Source organism: Arachis hypogaea, chromosome 3 (genome assembly GCF_003086295.3).
Source record: "Arachis hypogaea cultivar Tifrunner chromosome 3, arahy.Tifrunner.gnm2.J5K5, whole genome shotgun sequence".
Lineage (NCBI taxonomy): Eukaryota > Viridiplantae > Streptophyta > Magnoliopsida > Fabales > Fabaceae > Arachis > Arachis hypogaea.
Genome location: NC_092038.1, coordinates 117,515,378 through 117,537,237, shown reverse-complemented (window position 1 = coordinate 117,537,237; position 21,860 = coordinate 117,515,378). Strand labels below are relative to the sequence as shown.

The 21,860-nt window shown below is 34.5% G+C and overlaps 1 protein-coding gene and 1 long non-coding RNA gene across 2 annotated transcripts; both read right to left on the bottom strand.

Moving 5' to 3' along the window:
• Positions 1-5,481: 5,481 nt before the first annotated feature.
• Positions 5,482-6,217, bottom strand: LOC140182740 (uncharacterized). The gene is made up of 2 exons (XR_011878823.1): positions 5,826-6,217; positions 5,482-5,726 (listed from the first exon to the last, which is right to left on the bottom strand). It is a non-coding gene; the product is annotated as an uncharacterized lncRNA (long non-coding RNA).
• Positions 6,218-6,631: 414 nt separating this feature from the next.
• On the bottom strand, positions 6,632-8,645 carry LOC112791033 (VQ motif-containing protein 31-like). The gene is made up of 3 exons (XM_025833711.3): positions 8,034-8,645; positions 7,795-7,848; positions 6,632-7,409 (listed from the first exon to the last, which is right to left on the bottom strand). Exon 3 carries the CDS (start codon positions 7,400-7,402, stop codon positions 6,779-6,781), a length of 624 nt encoding a protein of 207 aa, XP_025689496.1. The 5' UTR covers positions 7,403-7,409; positions 7,795-7,848; positions 8,034-8,645; the 3' UTR covers positions 6,632-6,778.
• Positions 8,646-21,860: the final 13,215 nt, after the last annotated feature.

The following is a 21,860-nucleotide window of genomic DNA, read 5'->3' as shown; positions in this document are numbered from 1 at the left end:
AATTTATTTATTTATAAAAAAATTATATTACTTTAAGCGTAAAATTATAAAAAAAATTAAGTTATTTAGAATGAAAATAAGGTAATTAAGTATAAATATGATTAAAAATAATTGAATACTATGTATAATAAAAAATTGATATTATTGAAGAATAAAATTAAAATTTATTTCTATGTATCATTTTTGTCCCTAACGTTTTAGTCATATTTACGTCCCTAACGTTTCAAAATCGTCTCAATTTTGTCCTGCCGTTAATTTTATTAACGGATCCCTAACGGCAGGACAACATTGAGTCAATTTTAAAACGTTAGGGACGTAAATAGGACGATTGAAACGTTAGGAACAATTTTGAGATTTACCCCAAACGTTGGGGACAAAAACAATACTTTACTCAAAAGAAAATTAAGATGCATGAATTTCAAGTTTTACCTTAAGAATAGTTCAATTATGTGATATGGTGGCATTGCTTTTGTTTTCTGAAGGTAGGAATGAATAGTGCATATTTGAAATTGGAATTAAGAATGTTGGCTCTTAAAAGAATAATGAAAAAGGAGAAGTATTATTAGTAATCTGAAAAATCAAAAGAAATTGATTCTTAAAGCAAGAAAAAGCAGCAAAAAGCAAGATGCAATAAAAAGAAAAAACAATTGCGTGCGAAAAAAATAGAAAAAGAAAAAAGCAATAGAAAAAGCCAATAGCTCTTTAAACCAAAAGGCAAGAGAAAAAAGCCAATAACCCTTTAAATCAAAAGGCAAGGACAAAAGGATCAAAGGCTTTGAGCATCAATGGTTAGGAGGGCCTAAAAGAAACAAAATCTTGGCCTAAACACTCCAAAGGAACAGTGTCCCTAACTATATGCTTGTGGTGTGAAGGTGTCAAGTAAAAAAACGCTTGAGACTGAGTAGTTAAAGTCGTGATCTAAAGCAAAAAGAGTGTGCTTAAGAACTCTAGACACCTCTATCTGTGGATTCTAGCAAAGCTGAATCACAATTCAAAAGGGTTCACCCAGTTAAGTGTCTGTGGCATTTATGTATCCGGTAGTAATACTGGAAAACAAAGTGTTTAGGGCCACGGCCAAGACTCTAAAAGTTGTGTTCAAGAATAAAAAAGAACTAAATTTGGAGAGTTAATAATGTCATCTGGATTCTAAGTTCCTAAAGAGGCCAACATTTCTAAGTTTCAATGGATAGTGGAGCAAAAAGCTATTGAGTCTTGCTCATCTAATTGAAACTGAGCTTCATTGAAAACTCTGAGATTTATTATATCTTACTCTTCTTTTTATCCTACTTTTTTTAGTTTCTTGGGAACAAGCAACAGTTTAAGTTTGGTGTTGTGATGAGCGGATATTTTATATGCTTTTTGACATCATTTTCATATAGTTTTTAGCATGTTTTGTTTAAGTTTTATTATGTTTTCATAGGTTTTAGTGTAAAATTCACATTTTTGGATTCTACTTTGAGTTTGTGTGTTTTTATGAAATTTCAGGTATTTTATGGCTGAAATTGAGGAGCTGCAGCAAAAGTTTGATTCAGAGACAGAGAAAGCACTGCAGATGCTGTTAGGATCTGACCTCTGTGCACTCGAAGGAGCTTTTCTGGAGCTACACAAGTCCAAATGGCACGATCTCAATGGCTATGGAAAGATAACATCCAGGGATTTCTAGAAATATATAATAGTTTATACTTTGCTTCAGAATTAAAAGTCCAAAACTGGAGTTCAACGCCAGCCACCAACCCTATTCTGGCGTCCAACGTCCACAAGGAAGTGACCAGCGTCCAGCACCCAAAACGTGGCTTACTCTTTTGCTCAGCCCAAACACTCACCAAGTGGGCCCCAGAAGTAGATTTTCGCACTAATAGACTAGTTTATCATATTTCTGTAATCCTTAGTCATTAGGTTAGTATATATAGGAGAAGATCACCTTTGTTAAGGATCTTCTTCCACCACCTTACACGTTTTTACATTGTTCTATGTACATTATGAGCCACTAAACCTCCTAGGTTAAGGTTAGGAGCTCTGCTGAGTTTTATGGATTAATAAAAGCACTACTGTTCTATTTCAATTCGTGTTTGATTCTCTCCTAAGATGTATCTTCGTTCTTCAACCTTATGAATGAGTTGAACTGTCAAAAGTTATCTCTATTCTACATGGGTTCAGTGAGCGTCTTTCATCGGATATCAATGAACTACTAGCTTGAGGATACGTCTCTTAGACGGCTAATCCATGACTTCGTTGGGGACTTCTCGAGACATCAGTTCAGCCGAGATATCGGGAGATTAGGGTCTTTGTGGTAAAGGCTAGAATCAAGGTGCAGCATTCTCTGATCCGGAAGATTCGACCTTGTTTGTGACGTTTTGAGTAAGATCACCAAGGGGATGAACTGCAGGAGCTTCACCCTCATCAGACTGGATGCGCACTAAACCTGGTGTTCAGCCTAGAGGAAGATTGACGGCCACTTAAACCGGCGTTGATCACATACAACCTGCTATAGAAGAAATCATTCACAGTTAGAGTAGACAGTAAGAAAGGATTGATCCATAAGAACAAAGCATCTCTGAAGCCTTAACCATCTTCTTATTATTGAATTCATATCCACTGAGTAACGTATTTTTATTTCACTTTACTTTTATGTTCTTAAATAACTAAACAACTTTTCTATCCGCCTGACTAAGATTTACAAGATAACCGCTGTTTGGTCCAAGCCGACAATCTTCGTGGGATCGATCCTGACTCAACTTAAGTATTACTTAGACAACCCAGTGCACTTGCTGGTTTAGTTGTACGAAGTTAAATTCCACGCACCAACCACCCCTAGCCAGCACCTCTAAATTCTTTTCTATGCTAGCATCATCCATACTTATTGTGCTACCCAGTAAGATGAACTTCTCACTAAATCTAATGACGTTAAACCTTTGATCGTAGACAAGGAGTTTTGCGAGAGACACCAGAGTTTGTTTCTTTTGGAGGTTTAGAGAAAGGAGGAACTGGGAGAATTACTAGGGGAGAAGAAGTCAGAGGGGATTGGGAAAATTTGTTAGCCTCGAAGGAGGTCAGACCAGATTTAGGAGGAGGAATATTGTTGCCTGACTTCTCGGCCTCTTCCTGTTGAACCTGGCGAATAGCTTGGTTTTTCTTGGCTTGCTTGAGCTTTTTATAAGCGTTCGAGCTGTTGACTATTTTTTCACAAAAGTAAAAGAAAACAAGGATTAATAAATGCAAGTGTTATATACAAAAAGCCATCTACAAAATAAAGTCATCTACCTAACTTGGTTCGCACATAACTCAGTTTGGCTTCTAGAAATTTCTTGGTGTTGAGATTAGAAACTCGACCCCAACACTCTTGAAAGACGGTTACGATCAGCTCTTCCTCCTCGTTAAGATCCTTAAAATCATAATTTAATACTGTTGATTCCTCCTCCTAGTACAAACAGAACATATATTGAGATTTCTTATTAACATAAAAAAGGTCAATCTCCCTTCCGAGGTCAGATTTTGAAGTAATAATTTTTGAAGTCGTGAAAAGACTCTTCAAAAATAGAGAAAACTTTTTTTATCTTGAATAGCTTAAAAAGAAGCCCACTATTATTTTTTTGAGCTAAAGAATTTGATCAGTTGAAACAAATAAAAAAAATCTTGAGAGATAGGAGAAGGTCGAGCTCATGACTAACTAATTGGTGGATTTTCATAAAGTCCTAAAAATTTGGATGAAGTGAGATAGGAGCACATCGGAAAGTTAACAACACATCTTGTTCAAAATCGGTAAAGGAAGTTCTTACACCTAACCTAAGAAAAGGCACTCATATATAAAAAGAAAATGTGGCTCTAATTTGTTAAATTGAGCATAATAGATTTTCTCTTTAAGATCAGAGGATACTAGAACGTAATTCTATTCATCCTCTTGTTTCTTACAAATGGGGTACTTAAGTCAGAAGTTTTATAGAATTTTCCTATCCATAACCGATACAGCTGCTACAACTGTACTATCTACACAATCTAGACTGTTTCAAATTTTAGAAGGCATTATTTAGACTATAAATCGAGACAAATAGGTTGTATACTTACAAAATAAAAATAACTAGCCATGTAAAACAACAAAAGTCGGGTTAAGTAAATAACAGTAGAACGGTTCTTTTTCAACAAAGTATACAAACAATAATTGCCATTCCTGAATAAAAACAGGGGCGAAGCATGACCAAGGCTTGTAGAATTTTGAAGGATGTCATCCTTAACGGTGATGGTAGCGCCATTTAGGAACAAAGTTAACCATAAAATTATGTACACCACAACAAGATTCAATTAAAAATATCAAAATACTAAAAATGATACTTTTATGGAAACTACATTATCAAAAAAAAAGAAAAAAATTTAAAAAATAATAAACAAAAAGCGACATTCTCAGGGCAAATCCCTCAAGAAGCAATCTTCCAAACACAGATGGCATGGCAAGAACAGTAACCAACAAGTAGGAAAAAGAACTAACGAAGAAGAAAAAAAGAAAAAAATGCTAACATTGATGAAGAATTGATGATGGAGAATCACATAACAAAACGCGATTTTAAAATACAGTAATATCAAAAAAGGCTTCGGAGAGGAAGTGGGTTTTAGGGAATGTAAAGTTTTGTTCGAGAAATGGGAGCTTTTGTTCAAAGGAAATGAAGTGAAAAAGAAGGAAAAGAAGAAGAAGAAATTAAGTTTATATAACTATAAGTAGGGGTAAAATTACAATTTAATCTTATTTTAAATGCTATGCACGGTTACCAAGAAAACTAAAAAGACATGCGAACAGCTACAAAATGTGAAACATCACATCAATCAAAATTATATCGTATCAGCCGACCTCCTCACATAAAATCACGTTGAGTCAGCCGACCTCCTCAGATAGAATCATGTCGAAAAACCAACTTGCAAAGTAGTTAGACTTGAGCACCTAACTGACAATACAACTTACTCATACAATTACTATAGTCCGACTTAACTAAACTCGACCTCAAGTAGTGGGGCACTGTTTATATTCTGACTCAATATCAAAGCAAGGCCCAAAATGAATAAAACCCAAGAGTCTATATCCACTACGCCAATCTATACCTGACTTTATAGGCCCGATTTGCATATAGAATCTTAACTGCACTAACATGCATCCAAATAAATTCGTCCACTATTTCAAATATGGGATCTGTAAGAACTCCTAAAAAAAAATCACCCATCCTTATAAGTGGATTAATGATAGAATGATAGTAAGGCTATCACTCTTACCGTATAAATACTCAATCACGCACATATATTTTTCAACCCTAATTTATAAAATCTATCTAAAATTTTTTGCTAATTTAAGCATTAAAATCCGTTACAAATACCAACTTCCATTCACCATCAAAGACCTTGGACGACTTTGTCTCGTTGAAAAAGATATTAAAACTTTCACCAGAGAAAGTTTGAACATCACATTTAGACTCAAATCACATCAATTTCAGGTAATCTTTGGAATATTATTCATTCTCTCGCACTTTAGTTCTGAGCAAATTAAAAAGTTAGAAAAAGAAAATTCTGTCCTAGTTAATTAACCAAAAAAAAATTAAAAACAAAATGGGGAGAAACATACCATTCAGAAAAAAAAAGAAATTAAAGTGGGCCAGTTAGTTTTCTTCTCTTGTTGCTCCACAGGTTGATGATCCTCTTCTCCACATCCCACTACTTGTGGTATAGATATATGAGAAAGATATTAAGGTCTGCAAGGCAGCAAAGCACAAAAGATGAATAAACTGATGCATGTAGCAGTAGTACAGTGGAGATAGATAGCAAAGTTAATTCATCTCATCTCATCTTACCATCACAGAAGACAGAAGGGCGATGACCAATTAAAGGTACCTCGATAATAAGCCTGCAGCAAAAACAACATGCATGCAGAGTTTTCTTAATAATAACTAGATGATTAACAATGCCGCAAACCAAATCCATCATCCTTTGTTGGTCAACCATGCTTGTAGGAGCAACTTCCAGATTAAGCACTAGCTCAGTTACTGTGTCATTGAAGAAGAGAGTTGGGAAGTAGTTCCCTGTGATAGGATGTGCATCTCAAGTTAAGGAAAGAAAAGCATGAATATGCATTTCTGAAGGCCACAAGAAGAAGATAAGAGTCATAGATATGGTACAAGTGTGAACATATACAAAAGAAATGAATTCTTCCCCAGTGTCAAATAATCCGGAAAGAAAGTGAGTTAACGATGTAAGAAACAATTTCATTTATTCAAAGAAAATGCTACACTGACAATGTCTAGTTCCATAAGACGTATGTGAGAGAGAGGGATCGTTTAGAGTGGGGTCCCGGTCCCGAATAAGCAAGAATAGGGATAGGGAATATTGGTTTCGTGCCGAACAAGAGATGCTTAATGTTATAAATATACGTAACAATACAGAATAAATATTAAAAACGAGTTAAATATATATATATATATATATATATATATATATATATATATATCCACAGTAGTTTTAAGATTAAATAAAAAGTCTACAAGAATTATCTGAACAAAATAAGAATTTGGATTTCATAAGAAAAAATAATAATGACGTTTTCATTTTTTGCATTGTATATTTGTAAGAATTTATAAAAAAATAAGTGACATTATAAAAATTTCCTTAACTAGGAGAGAAAAAAAACTCTCGTAGCTTAAATTAGCAGAGAAAAGGATAACAGAAGGAGGAATATTTGACATTACAAATGCGTTGCATATATATCATGTAACAATAATATAGTTACAAATGATGATGACGATGAAGACTACACTTTCTCAGTGGATGCCATGGGAAACAAAGGCAGAAGTTCAGGTTCAGAAAATCCAGGTTTGGGACGAGGCGATGGATGCAAATAAAACCGCCTCTCTCTGATAGCTCTCTCTTCTTCTTCTTCTTCATCTTCTTCTTGTTCCTCTGTGCTTATCATATTCGGCTCAGACGGCACTGCAATATTAAGATCTAAATCAAGATCATCTTTCTTGTCATCTTCTAGAATGCTCAACTTGGAGAAGATCGTCGAAGGTGTGAGAGGGCTTGCCGGGAAGCTCCCTGAAACAGGACTAGCAGGGTAGCTAGAGCTTCTTGAAACCGAAGGCGAACACGCCCCTGATTTACAATGCACACTACTACTCTTAACAATCTCAACCTTTGGCTTCATGTATTTCCTTCTCTCATGGAGCTTGCTCGAGTTCTTCTTCGTGCCTCCTCCTTCTTTTGATGCCATGCCTTCTACCGCCATAGATGATGGACCCGTCAGTCGCTGCACTACTTCCCTGAATGCGTCTGTGTTTGTTTGAACGAATGTGGTTAGTGGTTTGCAATCTGCTGATGATGAGCTGGGGATCGGTGGTTTCTCCATTGTCGTCATGGTTCGGTTTAAGGACTCCATTCCCAGCCTGCAATAAATATTCTTGAATCAAAAGAGGAAAGTCCATCAAAGATAAGAAAAGAAACATAAGTTGAGAAGCTAGAGCATGTGACTTGAGATCCAAGGAATGCAAATAATTTCATGAGTCTTCAGGATGACCCACAAAGCATATTGCTTTTTTGATCTTGTCTAAAGTATGTCAGGGTGTAACAAAATCTTATACACGGAGATTAGGGAAGATAATTGTTTCCAAATAAAGCCCCATAAACACGGGCCATGTATTTCAAAATGACATATCAATGTCCCTCAATAATGCTCTAGCTGCACAATCTTGACCCAATCCATAAACAAACATTGGTAAATTTAGTTTTTTATTTTTTTTCGTTTAACAGAATCTGTATTAGCTGGTTTACCTGCTTCTCTTTGACCTTTTTAATGCCTTGGGGCTGGACTTGACCCTCAAGTAACTGAAAATTGATAAATAAATAAAACATTCAGAAAAGTAGAAGACCAGGTTTCATGTTTGTTACCTCCAGAAATTGTTATTACATAACTTAAATGAATCCAAATCGTCTGATATAACAACAGAACCAACTTCCAAACAATAAATGAAAAACTATGAACCTAAAATGACGAACAAATTCTTGCTTACCTAATAAAGTGTGCTGAATATGATGATAGTAAAGGTTACGCTGCTCCTGATCCTCCTTTTCTGATATCTTACGACCCACGAAAGAAAAAATTGGGTCGAGAAAAGGAAAATCAGGAGATGAATAAAAGATTGTCAAAGAGAGAGGCCTATTAGAAAGTGAGTGTAAGTTAACGATTTTCTGTTACAAGAATGAGGAGCCAGTGAGGACAAAGAATCTCTGACCTCAAAAAGTAGTCTTAACCATTTGGCTTTGCCACATCAACTAGTTGTAATCTCTCGGAAATGGCAATGGACCATGCCACTTTGCCACATAGTTATATTTACTGCTAAAAAAGGGGATTGACATAACTAAGATACTAAGAAAATTAGCTATTATCTAGAGGGACACAACTTGAGAGGGCTATTATTGCTTTTTCTTTTTTTCCTTTTGTGTTTTTTTTAAGAGAACTCTTATCTAGATGACCAACGTATGAATGTATGATGTAGAAGCAACGTTTTATTGCATCTGTTTTGACATCTAGATGGCAGATAAACATTCACCATATTTATCTTTGAACCATCTTCTTGGAATGTTGTAGCTTCTTCAAAACTACCTTCTAAACGTTCCATGCTAAGAATAGAGGGGTCAAACAGAAACAAAATTACAGGGTTGTGATCGGTCGCGTCAAACATTGTCACGTTTTATTTTTGTCTTAGAAATTAGGGAAAACGTTGCATTATTTAAGTCATAAGTGGACTCTACTAAAATAACATGTCTGGTCGCGTAAACATGTCATGTTGTTCCATTCTTGAGGAAAATGCTTGCATATATCAGAGTCACTCTTAAATGTTCAACAATGGTGAACCCCGCGGCAAATTATCATTAACTCACCCTATAACTAATTAGAAACATTAGAAAAATGATGTGGCCTATTCTTAAAGCTGTTCTTTTAATTTATTTAACAGTATTAAGTAATCAATTATATTATTATTTGATTTGAGGAGAATAAATTAATTGATTTTGTTTTGATTTGTATTAATTTTTTATCTTTTGTATTTTGATTAATCATTTTTAAAAATATTATAATTTTTACTTGACATATTTATAAGATATTTTTTATTTATTTAACTTAATTTATTGTGCTAAATAATTATAATTAATTTATTATATCAATAATTTAATTTAATTAATTCAAATATATATTATTAGATTCAATTTATTGTCACATTAATGTTTGAGTTGTTTACTAAAAGTTTCTCTTAATTTTTTTCTTGATTGTAAATATTTTAATTTTAAATTTTAGATTTTTATTCATTGTTTATATTTCTTTTTCTATTTTAGATAAATTTTAATAAAAACAATTCTCTCTAATAGGTTTTTTTGTTATGACAATAAAGAAGGTAGTTCAAGAATAAATTTGATCTCATATTAAATTATATTTGCTCAAATCGATTTTAACATAAGAGTGAGAAATTTTGAAAGTTTTACTCATCAATTATAAAAAAATGTCTACAAATTTAACCACTAATGTTATTTAAAGAGAAATCTTTGAAAAGATAAAATTCTAATTGAAATATTTTAATTTAAGGTTTAATTATTCTGTTGGTACTTATAGTTTTATTAAATTTATAATTAGGTCTATATATTTTTTTTTCTTTCAATTGGGTCCTTTTACATTACTTTTAATTTTATAATAAGATTATTTCTAGTGTAAAAAAAGTTAGAGTTAATTGAATATTTTTTCTCAAATTGAAGGTATTCATAATTAAAAATTTAACTAGATCTTTGATCGCATGTATTTTGGAAGAAATATCCTGTTAATTTTAACGTTTTTTACATGAAAATGACCTAATTACAAAATTAAAAGTAATGTAGAAATTTAATTAAAAAAGAAAAAAGTATAGATACCTAATTAAAAATTTAATAAAATTGTAAGAATTAACAGAATAATTAAACCTCAATGTAATTACAAATTATATATTACTATTAATGAGTAATTATTATACTTTGAAAACAAATAAAATTATTACTCATTGATTTCATTATTTTCAATATTAAAAATAGTTAAACTTTAAATTCAATTAACTTTATAAATTTTTTATAACAAAAATTATTATACAAAGTTTTATTTAAAAAAATTAAAAAAAATATTTTATACAATTCTGTATATTATTTCATGCAAGACATAGAAACATATACTAATACTCTTAATTATCCTTTTAATTTTTAAATAAAAGGTTTTAAATTTTTTATCTTTTTTATTTTTTAAAAAATTAACATATATATATATATATATTACCTTTTTAAGTATTATGATGATAATTAAGAGAATAAAGAATTCTCAATTATTACTCAACTAAATAAATGCACTCGTGTAGAAAATTTAAATAAAATGATTAAAACACATTTTTTTAAATTTTCAATCCATTTTTTTTTTTTTTTGTGATCTACAGGGTCAAAGACCCAACAAAAGAAAGAAAGCAAGAAAAGAAACACAAAGTAGAAAGAAAAATTAAGACCCTCTAACTCTAAGGATCCCTAAGTAGTCACACAGCAGGGCATCTCTAATATCCACGCGCGGGGGTGGGGGCTCGATCAAGAAGGTGTAATCCAAGGGGGAGGTCTTGTCCCTTCTTGAAAAGAAGATCCACCACCGAGTTTGCTTCACAAAGCGAATGCCTCCAAAGGATTTGTTGCAGGTGTGCAGCCAAGTTACGGATGTCCTGAATCAAAGGAGCACATAGATGAGCTGGAGAACATCCATGAGTGATAAATTTGACAGCAGCAGCCGAGTCCGACTCTACAACAAGGTTTTGGTAGCCGTTCATTGTAGCAATATTCAGCCCGTGAATGATCGCATGCATTATTGAGTAGTTGCCTAAATTGCACGAGTAACCTTTCAAGAACCTCCCAGCTGAATCCCTGAACACTCCCACACACAGCATTACTTCTCTGAGTATACCATGAACCATCAACATTTAACTTAACATACTCTCCGTCCGATCGAGACTAGCCTACAAGACACTCCCTAACAGCTTGTATATTTCATGGATTTAACTTGCTTTTAACCACTTTTAGGAATTCCTCAACCCGCGCTTGAATTTGGTGAACAACACTAGTGTTAGGAACAGTCTCTTCATTTAACACAAGTTTATTCCGGAAGTACCATAAAGATGACACAACAACACCAAATAAGCATGAACAATTATTATGAGAAGTGGGGTTTAGTAATAACCAATCATTGAGGTCTGTGTTGAAGAACAAGTTGCTATCATCAGGGGGATAAGTATTCGCCATATGCTCCTAGCATGGAAACAGTCCCGAAGCACATAAATGACTGATTCTTCATGGTTACGGCACTAAGGACAAGCATCATTAGTGGTCAAGTGTCGGTGTCTTCTTTCCAAGTTTGTAAGGATTACGTTATGTGCCACCAGCCAGAGAAAGGTTCTGGCACGCTCAGGACCCTGTCACATCCACACCAACCAAAAGATCTTATTGGGAGTATCGTGAGCCTCCATGAGATTTTGATAGGCTAACTTAGTACTGAAGGATCCATTCGGGGAAGGTCCCCAGGTAATGTAATCAGCTCCCTTCCACGGGGACGGGGGAGAAATAGCAACAATCTTCTTGATAGTATCCTCTGGCAGCATCTCCTGAAGCTTCTCAATGTGCCACTGCCCTGAGACATTAAGAAAATCCATCAACATATCAGAATAATTGACATTATTGCTTACCTGGCTTGCGATTTTGCTTAGACATCCTACACCAGTTGGGATCCAGCAATGATCCCAGAAGTGAATTTGGGAACCATCACCAATTCTCCAAATGCAATTGCGTTTAACATTGTCTCAAGTAGAGCAAATACCCTTCCAAAGATTCGAGTTGTTTCGCTTCCTTTCCACTCTGGGAATGATATCCGTGTCGCTGCCATATTTTGATCTGAGGACTCTAGCCCAAAGAGCAACCTTTCTCTCAATAAGCCCCCATCCAGTCTTCATCATAAAGGTTTGATTCATTTGGCTTGCATGTCTAATGCCCAGACTCCTAAATTTTTTTGGCTCACAGAATTTCTTCCAACTAAGTAGATGTATCTTCTTAGTTTGTTCTGTATCTCCCCAGAGAAAATTCTTGTAGATACGGTCAATTGTATTACAAGGAGTAGAAGGTAAAACATCAAATTGTATATTATATATTGGCATAGAGGATAGGACATATTTCACCAGAGTTACTCTTCCATCAAGAGAAAGTGAGGAAGCTTTCCAAAAATTGAGCCTAGTATGAAGCTTGTTGATAATGCCCTCAAAGGTATGCTTGGACACTTTGCAGTGAAGAATAGGAACACCTAAGTATTTTCCTAAGTTATCAGTTCTGGCAAATTGCAAGAAGTTGCTCACCCCTGCTCGAACATTGTGTCCCTCATTCTTAGAGAAAAAGACCCTGGTTTTCTCTTTGCTGACACTCTAACCCGAGCTATCAAGAAGGCCTCGAGATACTTATTAATGATATTAGCTTGATCGAGATTTGCCTAGGCAAATAAAATAATGTCGTCCATGAAGCACATGTGAGAGATAGGGGGACCATCCTTTTTGAGACGAATAGGTTTCCAAAAGCCTTGCTCCATTACTGTACTAATGAGTTGGGATAATCTTTCGATGTAGAGGACAAAAATGTACGGGGAGATGGGATCTTCTTGTCTAATACCCCTGGAAGGTGAGAATTCATCCAGTTCTTCTCCATTCCATAGCACCCTCATCCTTGCAGTCGAGATACAAGAGAGGATAAGATTGATAAAGGTTTGGGGAAGGACAATATCCACGAGTGTCTCCTTGATAAACTCCTACTTTAACTTGTCATATGCTTTTTCCAAGTCAATTTTGATAGCGATCCAACTTTTTTTCCCTTTTTTCTATCTCATAGAGTGAATGAATTCTTGAGTGATAATTATATTATCAGAACTATGTCTTCCGGAGACAAAACTGCACTGATTAGGCATAACCAATTTATCCATGACTCTTCTCAATCGATCAGAAAGAATTTTAGTAACCACCGTATAGGAAACATTACAAAGGCTGATGGGTCTCAGTTGTTTTAAATGTGAGACATGTTCAACTTTGGGGATAAGAGTGATAAGTGTCTCATTTACCTCTCTGATCTTGCTCGATTCTTGAAAAATATTTCAGGTTAGCTCACAGACATTAGTGCCAACTTTATTCCACTGACTCTGGTAGAAGATGGCTTGAAGCCCGTCTCTGTTGGGGGCCTTCCAACTGTCCATGCCAAAAATAGCATATTTCACTTCCTCATTAATCACATTCTGGCCTATGATGTTGTTATCGGAGCTACTCAAGGTGGGAAACATATCTTAAGAATAAAGGGAGTATGAGTAGGGCTGTCTGTATATAGATTTAAGAAGAAAATGGTTGCCATATTCTCCAGAGTCGCATTATTAGTTACCCAATCACCATTGTCATTTTGTAGAGAGGTAATCTTGTTCCTGTGTCTTCTAATCATAGTAGAGCCATAAAAAAATTTGTGTTTTTATCCCCAAACTCAATTCACTTGCACCTAACTTTTTGGAACCATAGAATTTCCTCTTGAATGATTATGTGTTCATATTCCAAGCACAAGTCTTTCTACAGCTTCTCAAGGAAAGAATTCTGAGAATATCCCAAACTAGTAGTAATCCCTTGTAGCCTTCTAAGGATTCTATGTTTCCGTTTAATAATGTTACCAAAAACCAAGTTGTTCCAATGTTTAAGTTTGCTCTTAAACAAAGAAATACCCTCAGCCCAAGACACTTGAACATTCTAAGAGACATCCACAATATTTCTAAAATCTGGGTGGGTGATCCAGGCAGCAAGAAAAGAAAGGGCTGTCTTCCTCTATTCTGTGTCATAGTATTGGAGAGTTGCAAACAGATAGGAGAATGGCCTAATTTGAGCATGGGCAGGTGTTTAACACAAGCCTCAGGAAAAGCAATTTGCCAATCTAAGTTGCTCAGCCCCTGTCCAGCCTTTCCGCGAGATTACCTCTCTTCCAAGTGAACGGCCAACCAAAATAACCCAAATCAACCAAGCCACAGATTCAGACACATTCTTAAAACTCCTCGTAGGCACTTTGACTATTATTTATCGCCCCTCCACCCAAAAGACACCAAGGGAGATTGGTATTACTAGCATACAATTTAATGGAGTTCTAGAAGGATCTTCTGGTCACCCTTTGGGGCTACCGTAAACCGCAGTAACGAGCCAGGGGGTTGAGTTGTTACCCGAGCCAGAGACTTTGAGGTGAATAAACTGTCTATCATGTTCCAAAACGTCCACCCTCCAAACAGAGGAATCACATAAACACCATATGCCTCCAGCATGACCCACAACATCCACAACAAAGGACTTATCAAACCCCATCTTGTCCCTAATCTGTTTCCCTCGGGTACCATTGATGTGAGTTTCTAGAAGAAAAAATAAATTTGCCCTATACTCCTGGTGAAGATCCCGGATGATCGAGGGGAAGGTTTTGCTGCCAGCGCCCCTGCAGTTCCAGCTAATTATGTTCATCATTAACAAGACAAGGAAGAAGGAGCCACCAACGGCCAGAATCACTTGCGGTCAAGAGCCCATTATTTCAGATCCACCCGGTCCCTGGAAGGCGATTCTTCCTTGCTTTCCTTGTCACCAGCTTCTGCCATTTGGACATCCGATTGCTTCACTTTGTAACCCCTGGGATCAGTTACCCCCAACCGTGCACCTGGCGGTTGTGGGTTCTTCTCTGAATTGAACAAGATGTTATCACGGACCACATACTGATCCAGATTCATACGAGTATCCTTCAAGGCATCGAAGGCTTCTCATTGGTCTCTCTCCACCCTCTTCATATATTCCTTGACAATAAGCTCCATACCTTCAAGCTCGGTATCTTTGTCTTTGTCTTTTGGAAATAATATTTTTTAATTTTAAAAAAATCTATTCATTGTACTTGAAAAAAAGCATTATACATCGCAGAGAAATTAAATTCACGAGTAGAATCGAAACATGTGATTTCGATTTCAATTCAGTTAGAAGTTATCGAAAAATGAGAATGAGTATACAGTTAAAGTCGCGAAAATTGGAAGGCAGAGGAAGAGGTATGCATTGGTGGTGGTGGATTAATAGGAAAGGAGCGGTGAGGTTGGAGAGAGAGCAGAAGAGATTGGAAGGATGGAAGGGGTAGAAAGCGTGAAGATAGTTGTGGAGGTAGTTGGAGTAGAGTGAGATGATGGCTATGTTGCTGGTTTTGGTGGATTTGGTGAGGTCACAGTGTTGCTTGGAAAAGAGAAAGAAGAAAAAGATATATTTGGTTGTTGTTTTTAATTGTTATTAAATATAAATGATGAATAATAAAATAATATTTATAAAATAAAAATAAATTTTAAAATTAAAAAATAAATAAAAAAGTAATCTATAAATAAAAATTATTTAATAATTATTTAAAAATTAAAAAATATATTTTGTTATTAAGATTATTTAATAATCCAAAAGTTATAAGACCGCTATATCTTTTCTCATATAAATTATTGGAGATTGTACCTTGAGCGATGGACGAAGGAAATTAGCCGCGGATGTGAAGCACGCGCCACCACACCGGAGAGGTTAGTGGAGTCAATGAGACTTTTATGTAATGTAAGATATTCAGACGTGAAATTTTTGTTTTTGCCTAAAACTCGAGCTACTTTGAAGATGCTATCATTTATGAGTTCTAATTTTAGCCAATAAAATTTAGCTAAATAGTATTACACCATCTATTATTTATCAATAAAATCAATTTTTTTGTCCCACTATAGATTATATCTCTTTCTAACCCAATGCTCTCTTAGTGTTTGAAATAGTATAGTTCAACCCTCTATTTTGTTGTGACCAAATCGTCTCAGTGCAGCTCATACTCGGTTAGATTCTATTCACTTACAAATAATACAAAATAATGTCAACCTCAAATGAGAAACTAACAGCACAAACCAATAAAATAATACAAGATAAAGAAGAACCCCTGATCATTTTCAATAACGATGATGTGGAGGAAAGAGTACAAAGATGTGCAAATAGTATGGTGGGAAGACTACTATCAGACAAAATATCAAATATTCTTAGATACAGTCAGCTATGTAAAATATATGAAGGAATCAAGAGGGTCTAAAAATAGTGGATTAGTGGAGCTAAAACCAAAGATATACCAAATATTCCTACAAAATGAAGTAGACCTAGAGAGAATAATGCAAGGAATTCTGTGGTTATTCAAAAACTCTTGATTGCTCTTGAAAAGGTGAAACAAAGGAGAAGAGCTAGCAGAAAAAGTGCTAGACAATGCAGAGATAAAGATGTAGCTTTGGAACTTTTCTAAACACTGCAAAATAAAGAAATTGGGAGCAAAAATAGACTCTGCAGTGAGTGAAGTAAAAGAATACAAAGTATAGGAGAATACCCGGGACCAAACCAGATTTCTCAAGGCAACAATCCAACTAAACATCAACAAACCCATTATGAGAGGCGTTATCATTAGCAACAAGAAAAATGGGCTAATATGGGTGAACTTCAGATATGAGAAATTGCCAAACTTCTGCTATTATTGTGGACTAATAAAGCATGAAGAAGGTAACTACCAAAAAGCTATTAATGATGGAAAAAAAAGAAGTAGCTGCCGATTCAAAGAATTGGAAACATGTAGTATAGATTCAAAAAATTGGGAACATGGCTAAAGGCTGATAGTGTGGGAGTGATAGTGAAAATGATAAAAGATGAAAGAAAAAAGGAAAGAGAGAAAACAAGGGATGGGAGAAAAGACGAGCCATAAAGAACATATAAAAAAATGCTAGAAAAATTGAAGCAACTAACAATGGGTGAGATGCCAAAACAAGGAAGGAGAAAAGAACGAGTAGAGAAAGAAGCAACCCTCATGATCGAAAGTAACCCTAACGCCCTAAGGGGAGTTCGAAAGAAAGGAACAAATGAAGGGGAGGTCTAGAAGTCAAGAATAGCAAAAATGATACTGCAGTATAAACAGAGAACTAATCAAAGAGTAATGAAGCAAAAAAAAAGGGGGAGGGAGAGACAACAAGGAAAATGTGGCTAAAGAAAAAATGATTGTAGAACGAAAACAATATAAACACCTTGAGGTGCTATTGGATATCTGTTAGGGACTTGGGTATTATGGGGTGCTCAAAGTCCCACATCGAGTAGTATGGGATGCTTAATGTTGTATATAAGGAGAGTGGTTCTTCCCCCTTAACAGCTAGCTTTAAGGTGTGGTTTCTCACTTTTTTTAGATACTTAACAATGGTATCAGAGCGTGGTTGTCGGTCCCATAGAAAGGGCTACCTATAGGCTGGATTAAGGTGAATACCGAATACTGATAGACCATAGCAAAGTGGCTACCGTTGGGTCAGTGTCGATAGAGTGAAGCCGCCGTGGACGTCGGCTCTTCAGGGCCGATGTATTGTTAGGGACTTGGTTTCCCACTTTCCTTAGATACTTAACAATATCACAAATGTGATGAAAAAAATAACAAAAACAGCTGAAAAAATATAGAAGAGACAAATGAGGTTAGCAACTGTCAAAACAAAAAATGAAAAAGAAAATGTGAAAATGAGATAGCATAAGAAGAAGGCAGATGAGACAATGGAGATGGAGATTGATGAGCTAGAACTGAAGATACAAAAAGATTCCGAGGCGGCTAGAAGAGAAGCGGCAAAGGCTGGTGAGCAGCCATGCCAAGAACCATGAAGCTGATTAGTTAGAACTGTCATTGGCTTGGAAATCAATGGGCAGTTCGAGTTTTAACAAAGTTCATTAAACAACAAGGACTCAACTTTTTAATTCTTTTAGAAACGAGGAGAACATAAGTTAAAATAATGAGGATGAGGTACAAAGGAGGTATGACAAATATAATGACAGTTGATTGCGAGGGTAAGGGGAGACAAAGGGCTGGTTGACTTGCAGTATTTTAGGACAATTTTATAAAGCTGAAAATTAGATTATTATCCATCAACCACATTGATATGGAGGTAGAAATGGTGGAAACAGGGCAAAAATGGAGAGCAACAGAATTCTATGAACACCTAGAAAACGAAAATAAGCTACTTAGCTGGGAATTATTGAGCACACTTAGGCCGAATTTTGATTTGGCATGGATGATTTTTGGAGATTTCAATTAGATAGTTGGTCAAAAAGAAAAAACATGAGAAAATTCGGTTACATTCTCATAGATGCAAGGCTTTAGAGAGGTCATACAAATGAATGAACTCCTTGATTTGGGTTTTGTGGAGACAATCTTTTACATGGACAAACGGGCAAGAGAGTGGCGACAATATTCAAAAGAGGTTGGATAAGACAATGGTAACCATGAAATGGAAAGTAATCTTCCTAAAAATAGTTGTTCAACATTTGAATAGATACAAGTCGGGTCATAGCACAATCTTGGTGGATCTCGAGGGAAAAAAAGTGGAATAAAAGAGCGAACTAAAGATCTCAAACAAATTAGCTCAAACATGATGATAGAACTACCAAGTTTTTCCACCAAAAAACTTTACAAAGACAGGAGAGAAATTAGATTAAGACAATCAAGGATGATATGGGTGTGATACACAAGGATGAAGAGAAGATAGAAGAAGTGTTGCTAGATTATTTCAACAATAGAAGCAAAGCAAGCGGTTAAAGTGGCGAGGAAAAGAATTGACATGGACAAAAGAAGTTATTTAAACAAGAACTTCACATTGGAAGAAATAGCCAAGGCCTTAAAGCAGATGCACCCAGCAAAAGCTCCAGGCCTCAATGGAATGTCGGCTCTTTTCTATCAAAAAATGTGGAAAATTATGGGTAAGGATGTAACTGAAAGTGTATTAAATATTCTCAATCATGATGTTGATCCTACCCCTATTAATTCAACTCATATCTATTTAATTTCTAAATTTAAAAATCCTAGACATACAAAAGACTTTAGCCCAATTTCTTTATATAATGTAATTTTTAAGTTAGTTACCAAAAGAGTAAATTACCAATTATACCCCTGAATTTGTAAAACGCTGATAATAATAATCCTAAATTTTGTTAACGAAAATTATACTCTCAAAAATTTTAAAAACGCAACAAATCTGCCTAACCGTGAAGAGAGCCCTTCTCCGTTAAACGGAGCTTGGTAATGTGGCAGATGGAATTTCAACGTGGCATCTGTTAAGGCCTTCATTCCCGTTTCTCCTTTATCCCTAATTCATGAAACTCTAATTGCCCAATTCCAAGTAAAATGATGAACCCAATTTAGGAGACAACCATGAGACACACGTTGAAGGTGAAGAGGGACAATCTCATCCTGAAAAAGCTGATGGCCGGGGAAGAAAATGCAGGACTTTCCTATGTCTTGATGGAGCATTTTTAAAGGAGTACTAGGCTGATACAGAGGGACTGCCATGTCTCCTTCCACCTTATAAGAGGCCAATAAAAAAGCCTACAAAAAAGAGATCTCGACATGAATTATAGAGACAGAGTGGTATCCAGTACAAACTTAAGAGAAGTTATGGCAAAACAAGTTGTAAATATTGCAAAAAGGTAAATATAAAATCTTTCCATCTCTATGTATGGTCTCAATCTCAACACTGGTAAATCTCCCTTTCAAGACTCCACATTCATTGCATACTAGTGTTCCATTCTTGGATGATTCCTCCAGCCCAATAGATTTCTCGTTGGTTTCATCTATCCATTGAAAATAACGGCACCCACTGTTTTTCATCTGCCCAGCACAGAAGCCATTCATCAAGCTCAATTCTCAATAGGGAAGGGGGACAGATTCACTAGACAATTCATACATACTTTCCATAGAGGACACCTGAGAAACCATCTCCCTGGATTTCTCTTCGTCTTTGACTTCAACGCCACCACCTGAAGACGGCAGAAGCATGTCCTGTCATAGGGCTTGCTCCCGTGTTCTTCGAGCGCTTCAGAGCTACTATTTTCCATTGACTCTGTCCTTCGATTGTTATTGGACATGCCTTTGCTTCCACCATGCATGACAGTAGTTAGGGTTTATCTTTCTGGTGAATTAGGGAAAATATTCTCTCTCATCTCCATATAAAGGAAAAATGGGACTGAAAGCCTTAACGGATGCCAGTTGAAATTCTGTCTGCCACATCACCAAACTCTGTTTAACAGAAAAAAGCTCTTTTTACGGTTGGGCAGATTTGTTGCATTTTTTAAATTTTCGAGAGTATAATTATCGTTAACAAATATTAGAGTTATTATTGTCAGCGTTTTACAAATTTAGGGGCATAATTAATAATTTACTCTTACAAAATTATTGCAAATAGGCTTAAATATATCCTCTCAAATATTGTTAGAAAATTTTAAAGTGCTTTTGTGTAGGATAGACTCATAATAGAATATGAATTGGTAGCTTTCAAAATCTTCCACTACATGAAAAAAAAAAAAGATTGCAAGACAAAAGGGTTTTATCGGAATCAAATTGAATATGCCAAATGCTTATGACCGTATTGAATGGGACTTCCTCAAGAAAATCATGACATGCATAGGCTTTTTCCGAAAATGAGTGACATTAATTTGGAAGTGCATATCCACAGTAACATCAGCTATCCTAATTAACGGTGTTTTTGACAAAACCATCACATTAACCCGACAACTGAACATAAATAAATTAAATGACCTTTAATATTATACTAATGTCCAAAAACAAAACAGTTTACATGCATGTCATGTCCCGAATGATTTTATATAAATCGAATTAATTAAGTTCGATTTATACTTTTTTAGTAGTAAATTGAATCCAAAATTTAGTATGTATATGTAAATTCGATTTACTATTAATACAGCATAGATATGTAAATCGAATTTAATTGATTTGATTTACTACTTATACAGAATATTGACATTTACTATTTTTAAGTTAATTGTATTAATTTTAAAACATAAATATCAATAAGTAAATACTCTTATTTGAATTTAAATAAAATATAAAAAAAATCAAAATGAATAAGAATAGAAATTTAACTTTTATATTTTAGTTCAAATTACAAAAAATCTACATTTTATAAATTTATGAATTTAAAATGGAACAATAAATGATTTCTAGAAATTCATTAAAAATCATTATTGGACTCATTTGGATCTAAAAAATCATTATCGAGACTTTTGATGTTGAAAAAGTTAATATAAATTATAGCCTTCCAAAGTGGCATAGGAATTAAAACTTGAATTTATTCAAAGTTAGAAGTAATAGATAGTTATACTTTATATAAAATGTCCAATTATATTTATATAATATATAATTAAAAATTTAAATATATTATTTCTCAAATTACATATTATATAAATATAGTTAGTATTTTTATATTGTATAATTATCTGTTATTTCTAATTCTAAAAAAATTCAAGTTTTAACTCCTATGCCACTTTGGAGGACTATACTTTATATTAATTTTTTTAACATCAAAAGTCCCGATAATGATTCTTTAGATACTAATAAATCAAAAAATTATTTTTAATAAATTTTTAGAAATCGTTTATTGTTCTATTTTAAATTCATAAGTTTATAAAAATGTAGATTTTCTAGAATTTGAATTAAAATACAAAAATTAGATTTCTATTCTTATTCGTTTTGATTTTTTTATATTTTACTTGAATCAAAATAGAGAGTATTTTTTTATTGACATTTATATTTTAAACTTAATATAGAATAAATAAATGATTAACTTAAAAAATATCAATACTCCGTACAAGTAGTAAATCGGATCAAGTTGATTCGATTTACTACATGCTAATTGATTCGATTTATATATAACCAATATAACCAGGACGGATCCAGAAATATTA

What these genes read in the sequence shown, in the direction of transcription:
- LOC112791033 (XM_025833711.3), bottom strand. Translation starts at nt 7,402, where the DNA reads ATGGAGTCCTTAAACCGAACCATGACGACAATGGAGAAACCACCGATC.